The 16,863-nt window shown below is 35.2% G+C and overlaps 2 protein-coding genes across 2 annotated transcripts; one reads left to right on the forward strand and one right to left on the reverse strand.

Moving 5' to 3' along the window:
• Positions 1–1,266: 1,266 nt before the first annotated feature.
• On the reverse strand, positions 1,267–12,768 carry LOC107648460 (histidine--tRNA ligase, chloroplastic/mitochondrial). The gene is made up of 11 exons (XM_016352316.3): positions 12,360–12,768; positions 12,128–12,223; positions 11,816–11,904; positions 11,583–11,712; positions 11,194–11,286; positions 10,846–10,920; positions 9,798–9,915; positions 9,394–9,536; positions 3,438–3,566; positions 1,698–1,861; positions 1,267–1,596 (listed from the first exon to the last, which is right to left on the reverse strand). The coding sequence occupies exons 1-11, from the start codon at positions 12,699–12,701 to the stop codon at positions 1,458–1,460; spliced, it is 1,518 nt and encodes a 505-aa protein (XP_016207802.1). The 5' UTR covers positions 12,702–12,768; the 3' UTR covers positions 1,267–1,457.
• On the forward strand, positions 4,678–7,504 carry LOC107648461 (uncharacterized). Its single transcript, XM_088491380.1, has one exon. The coding sequence runs from the start codon at positions 4,946–4,948 to the stop codon at positions 6,176–6,178; it is 1,233 nt and encodes a 410-aa protein (XP_088347506.1). The 5' UTR covers positions 4,678–4,945; the 3' UTR covers positions 6,179–7,504.
• Positions 12,769–16,863: the final 4,095 nt, after the last annotated feature.

Genomic DNA, 16,863 nt, shown 5'->3' on the forward strand with positions numbered 1-16,863 from the left:
CATAGAACTTATGAGAGTAGCTGTCATTACCTACCAAGTAGAACCAATCCTCATTGTACAAGAGGCACTTTATACTTATGCATACCAACCAGAATAAAGTGCCTGTAATATGCACCAGTAATATAAAGCATAAATTACTCTACTGTATGTTCAATATCATAATTAACATATACCTCAACAAGTAAAGTAGCAAACACCGTCTTGTTTCCCTTCTAAAACCAGAGCTTAGGCTCATGACCAGCAGGGACAGAGATAAGTGTTATCACACCAAAGCATTAAAAGAAAAGAAAATAAAAGAAACATAAATCTGAAATTCTTTGTCAAATTACTGGATGGTCAAGTTCCAGCACTGCATAAAAAAACATCATACCATCAACTTCTCAGAAGAGAGAACAAAGATAAACATTTCAGGCAACATGGAAAAGGGGAATCAAGATAAATATGACTACAGTGGACTACTTTCAAATTTCAAAGATAAATGAAACTGTACTAATTCAAGATAAAAGAGAAATAAATAATAATGGCACTCTACTCATATCATCCACTCATTCACAGCTGCATCTCCTCAAAAAATGCAAACATATTAAGCAGAATAGCAGAAACGTAGCAGCTTTGCTCAAACGCACATCACAACATCTTTAATTCTTTAGTACTTAGTATTTAGTTAAGATCAAAACATTTAGTACTCTGAAATAAAAAATGCATGCAGAAGAATTCACCAAAACTATCATAAAAAACTAAACCCAGCTGTATACTTTGTCATATTTGATGGAAATTGAAGATTCATTCATTCAACTGCATAAAGTTTGCATATTCTTTGCCCAATATTTTCTTCCCCACTGCAAATAAAAGATGCCTGCTACACCCCTAACCACGTCAATATCATCATAATTACATGGATCACTTTTATTGAATAAAAACGCATTCTTGAGGTAAAGGAGTATTGATTTACTAACAATGAACATCTAAGGTAAGGATAGTATGATAACTTTTAGTTGAAAGGATCTGTAAAACAAATCATCTAAATCAAGATTTCATCTGAATATTCGCCTTTGATCTATTCTTGATATGGCCTTGGATACATCTGCAATATGGGTACTCTAAAAAAAAGATAAGGAATAATCTATACTACTTTTTCAATATATAAACAAATAAAATGTGTGTATTCAAGTTTGTTTGTGATTCAATGTGTGTGTCCATGTGTAGAGAGAGAGAGGTCTGGTACATCCATACAGGTGAAGAACTTGATTCGATAAAATGTAAATATGAACAGAAATAAATGCTTTTGGAAATGAAGGAACAAAGGATAACATCATCAACAGAGTCGGGCATTTATGCATATACATACATAAACAAGTACTAAAGTTAGACTAGGGTAAAAATTAAAGGTAAAAGATACTAGCACTAACGAGACCAAAATACATAACCAAAAAAATTAACAAGAATAAAATTCTGATTTATATCAGTTCATCCAGCTTAACCTCGTACTGTTCACCAGTAGCAAGAATTTTGACACCAACCACACCCCTTTGCCACTCAGAGCTCCCCACTAATACAAGCCGCTGAGCATTATTTCGGGCAGCTCGCTTAAAAACCCTAGAATGTGAATGAGGAATTATATATCATATCAGAAGACATTATAACATGCAAGTGCACTTTAACAAGGAAAGAAAAAAAATTTAAGCATGAATTTTTACCACTTAAGAGGTTTGCTTTCCAAAACTAAGTCAACACTCTGTCCCTTTTTTCTGAGAACATGAGCAACCATAGCAGCAGAACCTTGAAGATCTTCATCCAAGGCACATACAATGTAATCCATTTGTAAGCTGAGATCCGGTAGCAGACCCTTTTCTCTAAGTAACTGTTCAAAGAGCAAGGAGGACAAGGGTATGTGTTAAAAGAAGAAGGGAAAAACAGAACAGAGGCCAAAATCAATGAGACCAATTCACATCAGAGAATAGCATTAAGTAACAAAGAAAATCAGCATAGCTGAGAAAGTAAGATATCAGTTCCCTATAATATATTGGGGAACTATAACATTGCTTGATCCATACAGAAAATCTCACCTAGAGGGATAAGGCTTATCGGTTGCTGTATTAGAGTGCCCCTATAAATTTACTGCACATGGGATGGTGTTGACTACATAAACTGAAGCATCTTAATAGATGCACACTACCTTTAACTAGGGATAAAGCCTATTACAGAATGGGAACTAAAAATGATCGGGAAAAAGAGATGACAATATAATGTAATCTAAACAAAGTATGTTTTTTCCCTTAATTTATCTTTAATCAAAGTAAAAGAAGTAAATCTTCAACTGATGCATAGTTTATTTATTATGGGCCAATTATACAAAATTATGGATCAATAAAGAGAGATGTAACCCTCAAAGTTTAAGGGAACATTTTGCCGCGAAGCTGTAAGACTTTTAATGTTGGGCTTAGATGTTAGATGGTGAAAAGGCATCAAGAAAATAAACTTATTGCGGCAGAGATAAGAATGTTGTGTTGAATGAGTAAACAACTAGACAAGGATGCATTGGAGGGTAAGTTAGTAGGGTTAGCATCAACTGTAGAGATGATGGTGAAATTCCCATCTCAGATGGTTTAGTCATCTGTGGAAAACCCGTAGAAACCCAAATAAAAAGAATAGATCAAACAGAGGGTAGCTCGGTTGTTAGGGAAGAAAGACCCAAAATTCTTCAAGTGAAACCATTGAAAAAGACAGAGTTTCATGGTTTGTTTACAGAAATGGTTTACCATAGGACATGGTGTCCCATGATCCATATAACCAACCCTACATGGTAAACCAAGACTAGGCTGTTGTTGAATATAGGAAGAGATGCAGGACAAACTTTAAAACACTTAAGAACAGCATGAATAGCAAATTGCACAAAGCTTTTCAAAAAGAACTACAGTCAGTCTAAGGAAGAGAAAGGAAATCACTCAAATTTTAAGAGAACAATTTCCAGTCAAAATAAGAAGGAAAGTAACAATATCCAGCAAAATCTGTCCGATATAAGCTGCAAAAGCATGAATTTAGTTGAAAAATTATGCATGAGTAACCGTTTTTAAATACATTATCCTCTTTGCTCCTTTTTTTTTTTATGTAATCCTCTTTGCTCTAAAAGCCTATAGGATTTCGCAAGAATCGCCAAAGAATCTCAGTACAAACCCAGTTAACTGCAAGTTGTACAACTTGGAATCAGAAACAGAATATAATTGGAGTCAAAGCTTATAAAGTCATTACATCACATCAAAAGATGTGGCTTTCTAAAGAACTATAGATAATAAATTGCATAGTTTCTCATGATTTGCTTCATGCACCTAGTCCTAAATGTAAAATAAAGTGTCAAAGACGAAGGCAGCAAGTAATTTATAAAAATGCAAAACATCATGATTTTCCCATTTTTCCTACTACTTAAAAGTTAGACTTACTTCCACTACAACTGCATCACCAAATCCAAAACCACAGGCAGGAATGTCATCAGCACCAAAAGTTGAGAACAAATGATCATAACGACCACCACCACAAATAGCTCGCAGCTTTCCTTCTCGATCAAAACCCTACTGAAGAAATTAATCGTTTAAACAATGGAAGATAAAACAGCCAATATGTGCCTTGGCTATAAACAAACATATTAACATAATATTTAGAACCAATACAATAATAATGTATCAACAAAACTATCACTTCCTATTAATGTGTAACCTTAGAAACACAACTGATATGCTATGGCACAACTGTACTTCATGAAACATATAACGGGGAGTCAGGGACAAATGTAACTTCATTGCAGCAATACATAGCTAGTAAACCTATGGTGTGCCTTCAAACATTAGAAACCTAACTGTTTCATTTTCCATGTTCTTTTTCTACTTTTCAATATAAAATGAAGAAATCATCAAAAAGAAAACATAGAGGGCAACGATAGGATTCCGCATTTGCATTTTATCTTGTTGGATATCATGATGATATCACATTATCACTAAGGATCTTACATGCTACAGTGACTTGCTCCAAGAATTTGCACATATCATGCTCTTTGCCTCCATGCCACATGAGTATAAATGAATTAAAATTATCTCAGGAAGAACTGAAAAGAATTCTTTTAATGTCTAAGTTTAAGCCAATGAGAAAAATATTTAAACCAAGAAAATGGTTTTAATCGCATTCCAGCCATTATTTGCCAAACTGTATATAATATGCCATTATACATGAATAGTATATATTTCAAAACACAAGTCATACTTTCATCAATATCCGAATTAATCTTCAACACAGTTGTCACAGAACTAGGTCTTTATCTAAAGAGAGAAAGCATTTATTTATGCAAGGGAGAAGTGATATACGTACAGGAAATTAGACCAAGAAGGTCACTGAATAAAATTAACCATATGTATTGCAGACATTAAACATCTGATTAGTATTGTTGAATATCAGATTAGATCTGTTTTGATATAGTTTCCGTCTTTAGATATCTGATTCTTTTGGATCTCCTAGTATTAAGGGATTTTATTTCTGAACCTATATATATATATATATATATATATATATATATATTGACGCTGAGAGATGATTCTCTCAAGGAATTCATCCAAAACACAATCCTTGTCTCACTCCATTCGTATATTTCAAGTTGGTATCAGAGCGGGTTCCGACCCGGCTCTGGTTTCTATTTGTTTTTTTTTCTTCTTTTCCGGCTGCAATCTCTCAGTCGTGTTCCCTTTTCCCACCAGCTGACACTATCAGCTGTCTCTTCGTCAGAAACTCTTTTTCCGGCCACAACCTTGTCAAACATCAAACCCACTCCGAAGCAACCCCAGAATCAGAACCGGAAAGCCAAGTTCGGCCTGTCCCCAAAATTTCTCCGCTGCCCAGGCTTTTACCGGCCCTCATTTCCCTTCTGCAGGTGTTTTCCGGCCGTTTCTGAGTGTCTGCCATCATGTCTTCTGAGGTAACCCCCGACACCAACTCCAATGGTGGTAAACCGGTTGTTCTAACATCTGTCGTTTCTGGAACCGCTACAATGACCTCTGAAAAATTGATGGGTGCCAAAAATTACCTTTCTTGGGCTGATTCTGTGGAACTTTGGTTCATGGGCCAAGGCTATGAAGACCACCTTACTAAATCTGTTGATGATGTTTGCGCCGCTGACAAAACCACTTGGAAGAAGATTGATGCCCAGCTATGTAACCTTATGTGGCAGACCATTGATCCACCGAAGCTAACTATGTTTCGGGCTTACAAAACTTGTAAAAAGGTGTGGAATCGTGCTAAAGCTTTATACACTAATGACATTGCAAGACTTTACCATGTTGCTAAGAAGCTGTGTAGTTTACAGCTTCAAGGAACTAATATGGAATCTTATGTTGGAGCTGTGGAAGCTGTCAAGGAGGAGTTTTCGACTCTCCTTTCCTATGTGTCTAATGCTGATGACCATCATGCTCAACAGGGAAAGCTGTTTTTGGTACTTACGTTACTTGGGTTGCCAGCTGAACTTGAATCTCTTCGGCAACAAATATTGGGCACCTCACCCGTTCCTTCCCTTCAAGACGTATTTGCACGACTCTTGCAATCCGGCCCCTCTCTTGAGACCCATACTTTCGACCAAACTGCATTGGCATCCCAATCTTCTTCTCAAGTGTCCTTTCAAGTGCCCACTCGCGGCGGCCGTGGGGGTCGTGGTAATCGTACTCGCCTTAGTTGTACCCATTGCCATAGGATTGGTCATACTCAAGATAAATGTTATGCTCTCCATGGTCGTCCTACCAAGGTAGCTAATGTTGTCCAAACTAATGAGCCATCTGACGTTCACTCCGCCGCACAACCACAAGGGATATTTGTCTCTGGCAATGATTATGATGAGTTTCTCAAGTACCAAGCTTCAAAGCAGGCATCTACTCCCGTTGCTTCGGTGGCCCACTCTGGTAATTCTGTTGCTTGTATCTCTCATTCCTCTTCTCTTGGACCATGGGTCCTTGACTTAGGTGCTTCTGATCACATTTCTGGTACTTCTTCTGTCCTCTCTAAACTTGAACACCCTGCATTTCTTCCTTCTATCACTTTGGCTGATGGTTTTCTGGTACTTCTTCTGTCCTCTCTAAACTTGAACACCCTGCATTTCTTCCTTCTATCACTTTGGCTGATGGTTCTAAAATTGGTGTTAAGGGAATAGGTCAAGCTACTCCTCTTCCTACATTACCTTTGAAATCTGTTCTTTACATGCCCAATTGTCCTTTCAATTTGATTTCTATTAGCCAACTTACTCGTTCTCTCAATTGTTCGGTTACCTTTTTGCTGACTCCGTCATTGTGCAGGATCGAGGGACGGGACAGACGATTGGTACAGGATGTGAGTCTCAAGGACTATATCGGCTTGCCTTACCCACTACTACTGTATCTTCTGTTGCTGTTGTTGAGTCTCCGAACGTGGTCCATTGTCGCCTGGGACATCCCAGCCTCTCGAAGTTACAAGCTATGGTCCCGAGTTTATCTCGTCTTACTACCTTAGAGTGTCAAACTTGTCATTTAGGTAAACATGTTCGTAGTTCTTTTTCAAGTCGTGTCAATACACGGGCTGCGTCTCCCTTTTCTGTTATTCATTCTGATGTATGGGGACCTAGTCGGGTTACTTCTCATTCTGGTTTTCGTTATTTTGTCACCTTTATTGATGACTTTTCTCGTTGCACTTGGTTATATTTAATGAAGGACAGATTTGAATTATTTGTACATTTCAGTCTTTCTGTTCTGAAATTCAAAACCAATTCAAAACTTCAATTAAAATTTTACGAAGTGATAATGCTCGTGAGTATTTTTCAGCACCCTTTTCGTCTTACTTGTCCTCCCAAGGCATTCTACATCAGTCATCTTGTCCTCATACCCCTCAACAGAATGGTGTGGCTGAGCGTAAACATCGTCACTTGATTGAAACTGCTCGCACTCTTCTTCTCCATACTCATGTTCCCCTTAAGTTTTGGGGTGATGCTGTTCTGACTGCATGTTATTTAATTAATCGTATGCCTTCTTCTGTTTTGCAAAATCAAGTTCCTCATTCCATTTTATTTCCTCATGAGCACATTTTTTCTCTTCCACTACGAGTCTTTGGTTGTACTTGTTTCATCCATGATCTTAACCCAAGCAAAGACAAGTTAACTGCTCGCTCTATCAAATGTGTTTTCTTAGGGTACACTCGATTTCAAAAGGGTTATCGTTGTTATTCTCCAGCTCTTAATCGTTTCTTCGTGTTTGCCGATGTCACTTTTCTTGAGAATACCCCTTTTTTCTCTGCACCCGACATCACTTCACCTTCCATTACGGAGGTGCTTCCTGTTCCTTACTTAGATGGGCCTCCTATTCCCACAAAGCCTCTCCAGGTTTATCATCGCCGCCCACGGCCTGCAGTCCAAGATAACTCATCTCCTGAACCCGTGGTTGAACCGTCCTTGAATCCTTCTTCGGGAGTTAGCAGTAGTCCTCCTATTGCTCTCAGACAAGGTACTCGTTCCACCCGTAATCCTAATCCTATTTATAATTTTCTTAGTTACCATCGTTTATCATCTTCGCACTATGCCTTTACCTCCTCTTTGTCTTCTATTTCTATACCCAAAACAACAGTAGAAGCTCTTTCACATCCAGGGTGGCGCCAGGCTATGATTGAGGAGATGTCTGCCTTACATTCTACTGGTACTTGGGATCTTGTTCCATTGCCACCGGGCAAATCTACTGTGGGTTGTCGTTGGATCTATACTATTAAGGTCGGCTCAGACGGAACCATTGATCGATTAAAAGCCCGCCTTGTGGCTAAGGGCTACACTCAAATCTTTGGTTTGGACTATGGTGATACCTTCTCTCCTGTTGCGAAGATGGCCTTTGTTCGTCTTTTTCTTTCTATGGCTGCCATTCGCCATTGGCCTCTTCATCAACTTGATATTAAAAATGCTTTCTTACATGGTGATCTCGAGGAAGAAGTATACATGGAGCAACCTCCGGGGTTTGTTGCTCAGGGGGAGTCTTCCGGCTTAGTATGTCATTTACGCCGATCTTTATATGGCTTGAAACAATCCCCTCAAGCTTGGTTTGGTCGCTTTAGTGCTGTTATTTCTAAATTTGGCATGATTCAAAGTGAAGCAGATCATTCAGTTTTCTTCCGTCATTCTTCCTCCATGACCTCCATATATCTGGTTGTTTATGTGGATGATATTGTCATTACTGGAGATGATCATGAGGGAATCACTCAGTTAAAACAGCACTTGTTTGATCACTTTCAAACTAAGGATATGGGGAAGTTAAAATATTTCCTAGGAATTGAAGTGGCACAATCTAATGCTGGGATCTGTATCTCACAGAGAAAATATGCTTTGGATATTCTTGAAGAAACTGGAATGTTGGATTCTAGACATGTAGATACACCAATGGATCCCAACACAAAACTTAGTCCAGATCAAGGAGAACCTCTTGCAGATCCTGGTAGATATCGCAGATTAATTGGCCGATTGAATTATTTGACAGTCACTCGGCCAGATATTTCATTTGCCACAAGTATCCTAAGTCAGTTTCTTGACTCCCCATGCGATATTGGGACGCAGCTGTTAGAGTCCTTAGATATATCAAAGGTGCTCCAGGAAAAGGTTTGTTGTATGAAGATAAAAGACATAACCAGATTGTTGGGTATACTGATGCAGATTGGGCAGGATCTCCATCTGATAGACGTTCTACATCTGGTTATTGTGTTTTTATTGGTGGAAACTTGATATCTTGGAAGAGTAAGAAGCAAAATGTTGTAGCAAGATCTAGTGCGGAAGCTTAATATAGAGCTATGGCACTTGCCACATGTGAACTTATATGGTTGAAGCAATTAGTTAAGGAACTTAAGTTTTGTGAGCCGAGTAAGATGGAACTGGTGTGCGATAATCAAGCTGCCTTACATATTGCTTCCAACCCTGTGTTTCATGAACGGACCAAGCACATAGAGATTGATTGCCATTTCATAAGGGAGAAGTTGCAAAGTGGGGAAATAGTAACGGCCTTTGTCAACTCCAACGATCAACTTGCAGATATTTTCACCAAAGCTCTCCGGGGTCCTCGGATACAATACATATGTAACAAGCTTGGTGCATATGATTTATATGCTCCAGCTTGAGGGGGAGTGTTGAATATCAGATTAGATCTGTTTTGATATAGTTTCCGTCTTTAGATATCTGATTCTGTTGGATCTCCTAGTATTAAGGGATCTGATTCTATCATATCTCCTAGTATTAAGGGATTTTATTTCTGTACCTATGTATATATATATATTGACGCTGAGAGATGATTCTCTCAAGGAATTCATCCAAAACACAATCCTTGTCTCAATTCGTATATTTCAATACTATTAACCATGAAAAATTCTAACCTCGAATACAATGCCAGTGTAGTAAGCTAGGCCTCGAACAACTGATGCATCAAATTGAATCCATTCAGAGTAACCAAATTTTTCAGCAAGTGAAAACAACTGTTTCAGATCAGCAATTGCTTCCCCACTGCTTCCAAGCTTCTCTGAGCACAGCCAAATTTAGGTTTCATATCAGTGAACCTTTTGGAGCCATAGATAGGCTTCAAGAAAAAGTAACCAATGAAAGACATTCTCCAAGAACAAAAACTTTTTTGAATTAAGCATATGCCATAAGCTAGAAAATGAATCATTGTGCTTCCAAATGATATATTGAACATATAATTTCATTGACTAGAAACATAATTTCCAGGAAATTTCAAAAACTATTAAAAAGTTTTAGAACAAATTAACTGTAAAAGTTGAACCTTCTAACTCTGTCAATGACTTTACAGAAAGGACTTGCAAAAGCTCCTGGACAGCCTCTTGTGATACACCAGCGGCCATCAACTCTTTCTTTACCTCATCAACTGGAATTTTCTCGATCTATAAAAAATAAAAAGCAGTGAATTTATTTCAAATTATAAACAAGTTGGCAAGGCAAAATGCCAGAATATGAAACTTCTGTCACCCCAAAGACAGGTGAATTAGAAGTACATAAAAGCATATGGATCAGAGAGAGATAGAAGAGCAGAGCAGAGGATGCAGACACCATCAGAAGCCTAGACACAAAATTCCCAATTGATGACACTTTAAGCATCACAATATAATAAATTCAACATTCAAGGGAATCCAAAAATGTTATTATGAATGACTTCATTCAAATCTTATTTACAACTTTGGAATGATATTGGGGGAGTGGTATATTAATTTACACCCACACATGCATATATATATATACTAAGTTACATTATTTGCTTTTTCTCTCTTTCTCTTATCATGGTTTTATTGTCAGGATGAATATCTTTAAATTAGTCTGTTTGTGAGTCTCATGATAGATGGCCTATAATAGAGTGAGCCATTGTGCTTCTTGAGACTAGGAGTTAAAAGATAAATCATGTTGCAACTCTTTGATAGAGGGAATCAGCACAGGCATAGCTTTTCTTACTTTACATTCTGAAAAACATAGTTTATGCAACACAGGTTGCCGAAACAAAAAAATTGACTGGTGGCCACCTAGAAGATAGAAGTAAATAAATGAATAAATAAATAAAAAAAGATAAAAATAAGGGATTGCTGTAGAAATTTGGTTATGCTGGTGTTGACTTAAGCCATTGGAATCATCATTTGCATATTGAACTTATTCTTAGATAAGGGTGAATCATAAGCATCCCCATATCATTATTCCAACTAATATAACATTATGTTGCTTGACATTTACAAAGTATAAGAACAAAGACAAGCCATTATATCTTCAACCACCATCAATTGAAAAAATAAAATCATGCAAAAATAGCAAAAAGTTGCACAACTCACTTTGTCAATAATGACGCAGACCTTGCCAAATAAACTCTCAGGTATGGAATAACACTTCAATACTTCCTGTAGAACCTGGAAAGCATTGAAATAAATAACAGTGTAAGACGACCACGAAACCGAGACAACACCTAGAATCACATGAATATGTAAGAACATAAGAACCAAACACTTCTTATTGAAGACTGCAACTACCTACAAATCTGTAAGATATTAAAGAAGTGCAGCACAAGTAGAAATACGAAAGGAAAAATCGGTAGATCAAAGAAGAAGAAGTGCAGCACAAGTAGAAATACCAAAGGAAAAATAGGTAGATCATCAATATATGGGAAAAGTAAAACTTTGAACCTTTCGGCTGGAAACTTTAAACCCGACATCGGAGTCTTTAATTCCTATTCGCTTGAATAAAGAGACGATAGACGATATAAGCTCTGCTTCAGCCTACAATATATATTAAAAAAAAAAAAGCTGACAAGAAAGCATATTAAAACTATCACAATTCAATGCATTCAACAATATTGTCAGCACAGTAATTCAAAAGTATAAGGTATACAAATGAGAACCAAGCATGAACATCCACCAAGCCATGTCTAATAGACAATATAAATAACCAAGAAAACAAAAAGCTCATGACTTTATTACAAGGAACATTCAGACAGTTTCATTATATGATGAAATAGTTCCTGCTGAATCAGACTGAGTTCCATGCTCAAGTGTGTGTAACATTTAGCACATACCATAACACCAGGAACACCAATGATGTCCATATTCCACTGGTAATGCTCACGACGGCGCCCCCTTGTCATTCTCTCATACCGCCAACATTGTCCAACAGTGAACCACTTCAATGGCAGTGGTACAGACTTGCTGGGAAGAAAAAGCACTAACATAAGGATGAGAATTTGACATCCACATGCAAAATCCACTATAGCTATACCGGTCAAATTGAAATATCAAAATTAAAATTTACCCTTTCTGTATCACCAGCCTTGCCAAAGACGGAGTAAGTTCTGGCCTCAGTGCAACACGACGATTACCCCGGTCTTCAAAACAATAAAGCTGCACAAACGAAAAGGTATAGATTACATTTTCGTATTCCTCCAAAACTTGTCGTTGCACTTTCCTTCTCTTCTATCTTAATTTATAATTTATGATTTCCTATATTCACAAATGATATTTCCTAACCACACTACAAGCATGCTGTTTCAGTGCAATTTCCGTCAAAGTACAATCCAGAGCACCATACGGAGACACTGACACATACCTAAAGCAAAAGAGTTACCTGGTCCTTAATCTCCTCCCCTGCTTTCCTAGTGAACAATGCCTCATTCTCAAGAACAGGAAAATCAACCTCCTCAAATCCATATAACCGCGAAACCTAATCCATCCAAATAGATAAATAAATTCCATAATCTGAAGCTAAACACTAGAACCAAATCGAATCATAAACAGGCATATGCATAAAGTAGTATTGAAGCTTTTCAAGTAAATTCAAGTGAAAAATCAAATAAAACCTCTTTGAAATTGTTGAAGAGCCAGTTGCGCAAGCGCATTTCCTCGGGGGGGAAATCACGCGTCCCCTTGGGAGGGTTCACGTCGATCCTCTGCACCTCTCCAGCGACTATAGGACCGGGAGATAAAGCTCCAGACCTTCCGCCACCGCCGCTCTGAGACTCGGTCTCCGCCGCCGGCGAGAGTGAAGAGTGGATTCTGGCGGCGGTGAACTTGATTCCATTGAAGGAGAGCAGTGAAGTAGAGAGCTGGTAGGTGAAGGAACGGAAGAGAGGGTTGAAGTAGGAGTTGAAGCGTGGCTGAAGGATGAGGTACGAGCACGACGAAAATGGAGTTGCAGGCATGGCTGCTGGCTTCTTGGCGGAAGAGACAGCACACACACGCTCTTTCTAGTTTCCTACATAGGCGGATAACGGTTTAGTGGGCTTCTTGGGCCCTCATGTAATTTGCGCCAAATCTTCCAAATTCAGTAAATTAGGCCCAAGTTGGGCCTCAAATGGCATTGTCAGAAAGAAAAGTAGAAAACAAAATCAAAACAAAAAAAAAAATCTGACCCAAAAAAGAAAGAAAAAAAATTCAATACCAAAAATAAAAAGGAAACAAATAAAAAAAGGAACAAAACTAGAGTATAAAAAATATTATGAGAAATATTAAGGGGTGAACACTTTTTATTAAGAGTTTAATTTTGATTGACTGAAAGTGTAAAACTTTTTACATCGTCGTCCAATTGTATCCGTTCTTTTGAACCATCATTTATGTTATGCGGTTAATGGAAAAAAGTAGTTATTTTTGCTAACATGTAGTTACGTAATTCAATGCATATGTAAATTTTTTTATTAATATTAGACAACATTTTTAGCTAATGTTATTTTAATACTATTAAGATTTATGTTTTAGAATTTAGTATTTAAAGTATAAAGTATTGGCTAAAAATAATAAATTTTGACAAACATGTAGTATTGTTTTAAAAAATAAAAAAGAATTAAAAGAAACAAAAAAATAAAACAAAAATACTTATTCCCTTGTCATTTTCTGCATTGTTATCAAATTTCACTCTATTTCTAAAAAAAGACTCAATTTTATAAACCCTAAACCATAATTAGTGAAAAATAACTCTAATTACTAAAATACAAAATTTGTTTCTCATACTATTTCAATTGATCAAACTCGCATTTAGTTGAGGCAACAATATCTTTCAAACAAACAAGCAAGTTCATTTGGATAGGACAGGGAAGCACATGGTAGTGCTACATCTGGTTTGGATAGGTGAATACACCATCCAAGGGAATAGGAAAAGGGTGGAGGAAAACATGATGACTACAAGTCTACAACCATTTTAGAAACAGAAAAACAACAACACAGGGATTATAACTATTTCTATTAGCATCAGTTATTAGCAGTTACAATCTTATACAGACTTACTTCCAGCACAACATGAGCTGCATGGTGGCACAGAAACGTGCCACCTTCTGACAAGTGTCAACCAATCACAATCTGTTTTCGATTATTCAATTATTTGTTTATAAGTCTCTTTAGACAAACTGTAACTACCTCTTTTAATGAGGATTTTTTTTTTTGGCTAAAATTCGAATTAAAAATTTTATCGAATAAAACGAAGCATGAATAGCTACTGAATATATTGGTAAATTAGTAAAAAAGAAGAATGTATTACGGTTTAACATCGGAATTTATTAGTTACTTTATCTCGGTACCAATTTTATCATTTTAATAAAATTCTCATGTGATTTTCATACCCAAATTTAACTTCTTAATACTCAAGACACAACTATTGAAACAACTTGTATACATTCTATTACGAATTTATTTTTAATATATTGTCAATTATAAAAAAATTATATATAATTACGTAATAAAAATGATTATTATTCATATTTACATGGAGTAAACTCTTTTGTTATTAATTAAATATAAAGGAGCAAAGGCAAGGCAAGGCATGCATCATGGCACACATAGGAATGGATGTGACGCATCTAGACTACAAAGACTCAAAGAAACTGACCCATGTTACACATTTTTTGTTGGATGCAAAAGGCATAGAATCCGATAAAAAACAGCCTTGTGTTTATTATATCTCAATCACTAAACATAATTCAACACGGTTTTGCTCTTAGTGTCGTTTGGTCCATTACCATTTTACAAATTACAATACAAATTTAATGCATATTCTTATTAATGTGAAACTACCCAACACTACTAGTGCTGCTAACCCCCTGTTGGTTGTCTTTCTGGACAAATTTTACTTGTATGTCATCCATCATCTCATGTGCGACACCACTAGTAGTCTTGTTTATTTGGTTTTGTTCCTCCCAAATGGGTCTTTCTTATACTTTGTATTTTTATTCTTTTAAGTTTTCAGATGTAGACAATTTTTCATCAACATATTATTATTATTATTATTATTATTATTATTAGTTGAAATTATAAGGTGTTCATTAATAATTCAGATGAAGATCTTTTATTAATATGTAGGCATTGCACTTACCATATTTCTAAAAAAACAATGAAGAAAAATTGTTACACTATAAATACTTGAGAGTTGAGAATGGATCTTTTTAATTTTTTTTTTCAATTGTTTTGTCAAGTATGATTTTTTATTATTCAACATCTTCTCTCATATTTTTTTTTGTCCCACTTAAAGAATGTATGATAAAAAAAAACTATAAAATAACAATTGAGAGAAAAAATTAAAAAAGTCCATTTTCAAAACATTCTTCCTACTAATGGAATTAGTATAATGTAATAGTGGGTCAATGAAAAAAATATCTTAAGATGAGAGTTTCATAAGAGATTTTAAGTTTTTTCACAGTTAATACCAATCTATAATTTTAGGAAAAAAAAATTGTTTTCAACCCATAATTGGTCAACAAATAATAACAAAACAGAAAAAAAAATGTTAATTGATCTATTTGCATAAAAAAAAAATGGATTCTCATACCAATATTTTGTGTTAATGATGTCCATAAAAAATTTAGGAGTAAATATCCTCTTAAACCATTGTAACCCTTAGTTAAAGAGATGGAGGTTAAAGGAGTAAAACTACACTTAATAATTTTGTGATGAAATTATGGTGTGAATAAATAAGATTGATTGAGTCATTTTTTTGTTCCATTAGAAATTAGATAGAAAGTGATACAGAATGTAATTGAGAGTAAGATAAAAAATCAAAAAAAGGGACTCATTTACCCCACTTTAATTTCTTAATATAACAGTTAAGAGAATTACTTTACCTCTTCTGAACTAATGCAAGTTTCTCAAAGAAACTCAAAAAAATTTTCATTCATCAAAATCAATTCAGAAAGAGTATCAAGGAATCTTTAAATAGACTCTTCACAGATCAACTTAAGAATGAGCTAAATCTTTTTAGATATTTAATTTGAATTTAAATTTCTAAAGATAATTTAATTTAAATCAAATTTGATCTTTATTAGATTAGATTAGGTTTGATTTAAATTTAAACTTTTTAAAAATACTACTGAACAAATCATAACTAAATCAAATCTTCTAATAAATCCTAACAACAAAACAACTAAGCATAGACTAAAAAATCCTCATTAAAAGGTAGAGTAATTTTTTCTATGTAATTTTAATTTATCCCAAACTATGACATATACAAATAAGGTAAAATGATTCTTTTGTATTTAATTTTAATTTATTTTTTATTTATCTATTCATTTTTTTATCATTTAGTATAAGATCTCAAGTTTTTAGATTCTATGTTTATTTTTTCTATATTCTAACAAAAAAAAAATTATTGTTACATCTTCATCATTCTTGCGTTACGTTTATGTTCTTGAAAAAAAAAAGGGTTGTGTAATCTAAAAAAAAAAAGAAAAAAAAGAAAAAGAAAAAAAATAATCTTTTTCTTCTTTCTATTTGTTTTTTTCTTATACTATCTTTTTCAACCAGAAGATTTAAAAATGAATATTTTTTAAAAAAGGAAGAGTAATACATGCTTCAGAGATGTTCATGATATGATAAGTGTAAGTATTATTTAGTAGTTATTAGTTTATATTATTAAGTGTTAGAATATTTTATTTAATTTTATACATTTTGATTTTATTTAGTTAGCAAAATAGACTTTTATGTTATTAGGTATAGGTTTTTTATTTTTAACTTAATATGAGGTGTATAAATACCTCTTAAAGTAGAGATAAGTCTCAAAGTAGTCCCTGAAGTTGCACTTGAGCCTCGAAGTAATTTCTGAAGTTAATAATTCCTGAAATTTGTCCCTGAAATTGCACTCCAAGACTCATAGTAGTCCTTGAAATAATTTTCGTCCATCCTTACTACCGGAAAACTGAGCTGGACTAAAACGACGTCGTTTTGTATTTATTAAAAAAAAAACTAATCCTTATCTTCACCAATTCTCTTTTTCATTCTTCTTCTTCTTCTTCTTCAATTTCATAGTAGCAACAAGAACAACATCATCAGAACCAACAAAAATCACAGAGTTAAAAAAACTAACAATTACAAAAAATCACAAAA

Source organism: Arachis ipaensis, chromosome B6, assembly GCF_059453495.1.
Source record: "Arachis ipaensis isolate K30076 ecotype BB chromosome B6, ASM5945349v1, whole genome shotgun sequence".
Classification (NCBI taxonomy): domain Eukaryota; kingdom Viridiplantae; phylum Streptophyta; class Magnoliopsida; order Fabales; family Fabaceae; genus Arachis; species Arachis ipaensis.

Excerpts from the sequence above, each read along its gene's own strand:
- LOC107648461 (XM_088491380.1), top strand. The coding sequence starts at position 4,946 with ATGTCTTCTGAGGTAACCCCCGACACCAACTCCAATGGTGGTAAACCG.
- LOC107648460 (XM_016352316.3), bottom strand. The coding sequence starts at position 12,701 with ATGCCTGCAACTCCATTTTCGTCGTGCTCGTACCTCATCCTTCAGCCA. Across the intron at positions 11,905-12,127 it reads GGGAGGAGATTAAGGACCAG|CTTTATTGTTTTGAAGACCG; the intron begins GTAACTCTTTTG and ends TCGTTTGTGCAG. Across the intron at positions 11,713-11,815 it reads AGGCTGGTGATACAGAAAGG|CAAGTCTGTACCACTGCCAT; the intron begins GTAAATTTTAAT and ends TTTTCTTCCCAG.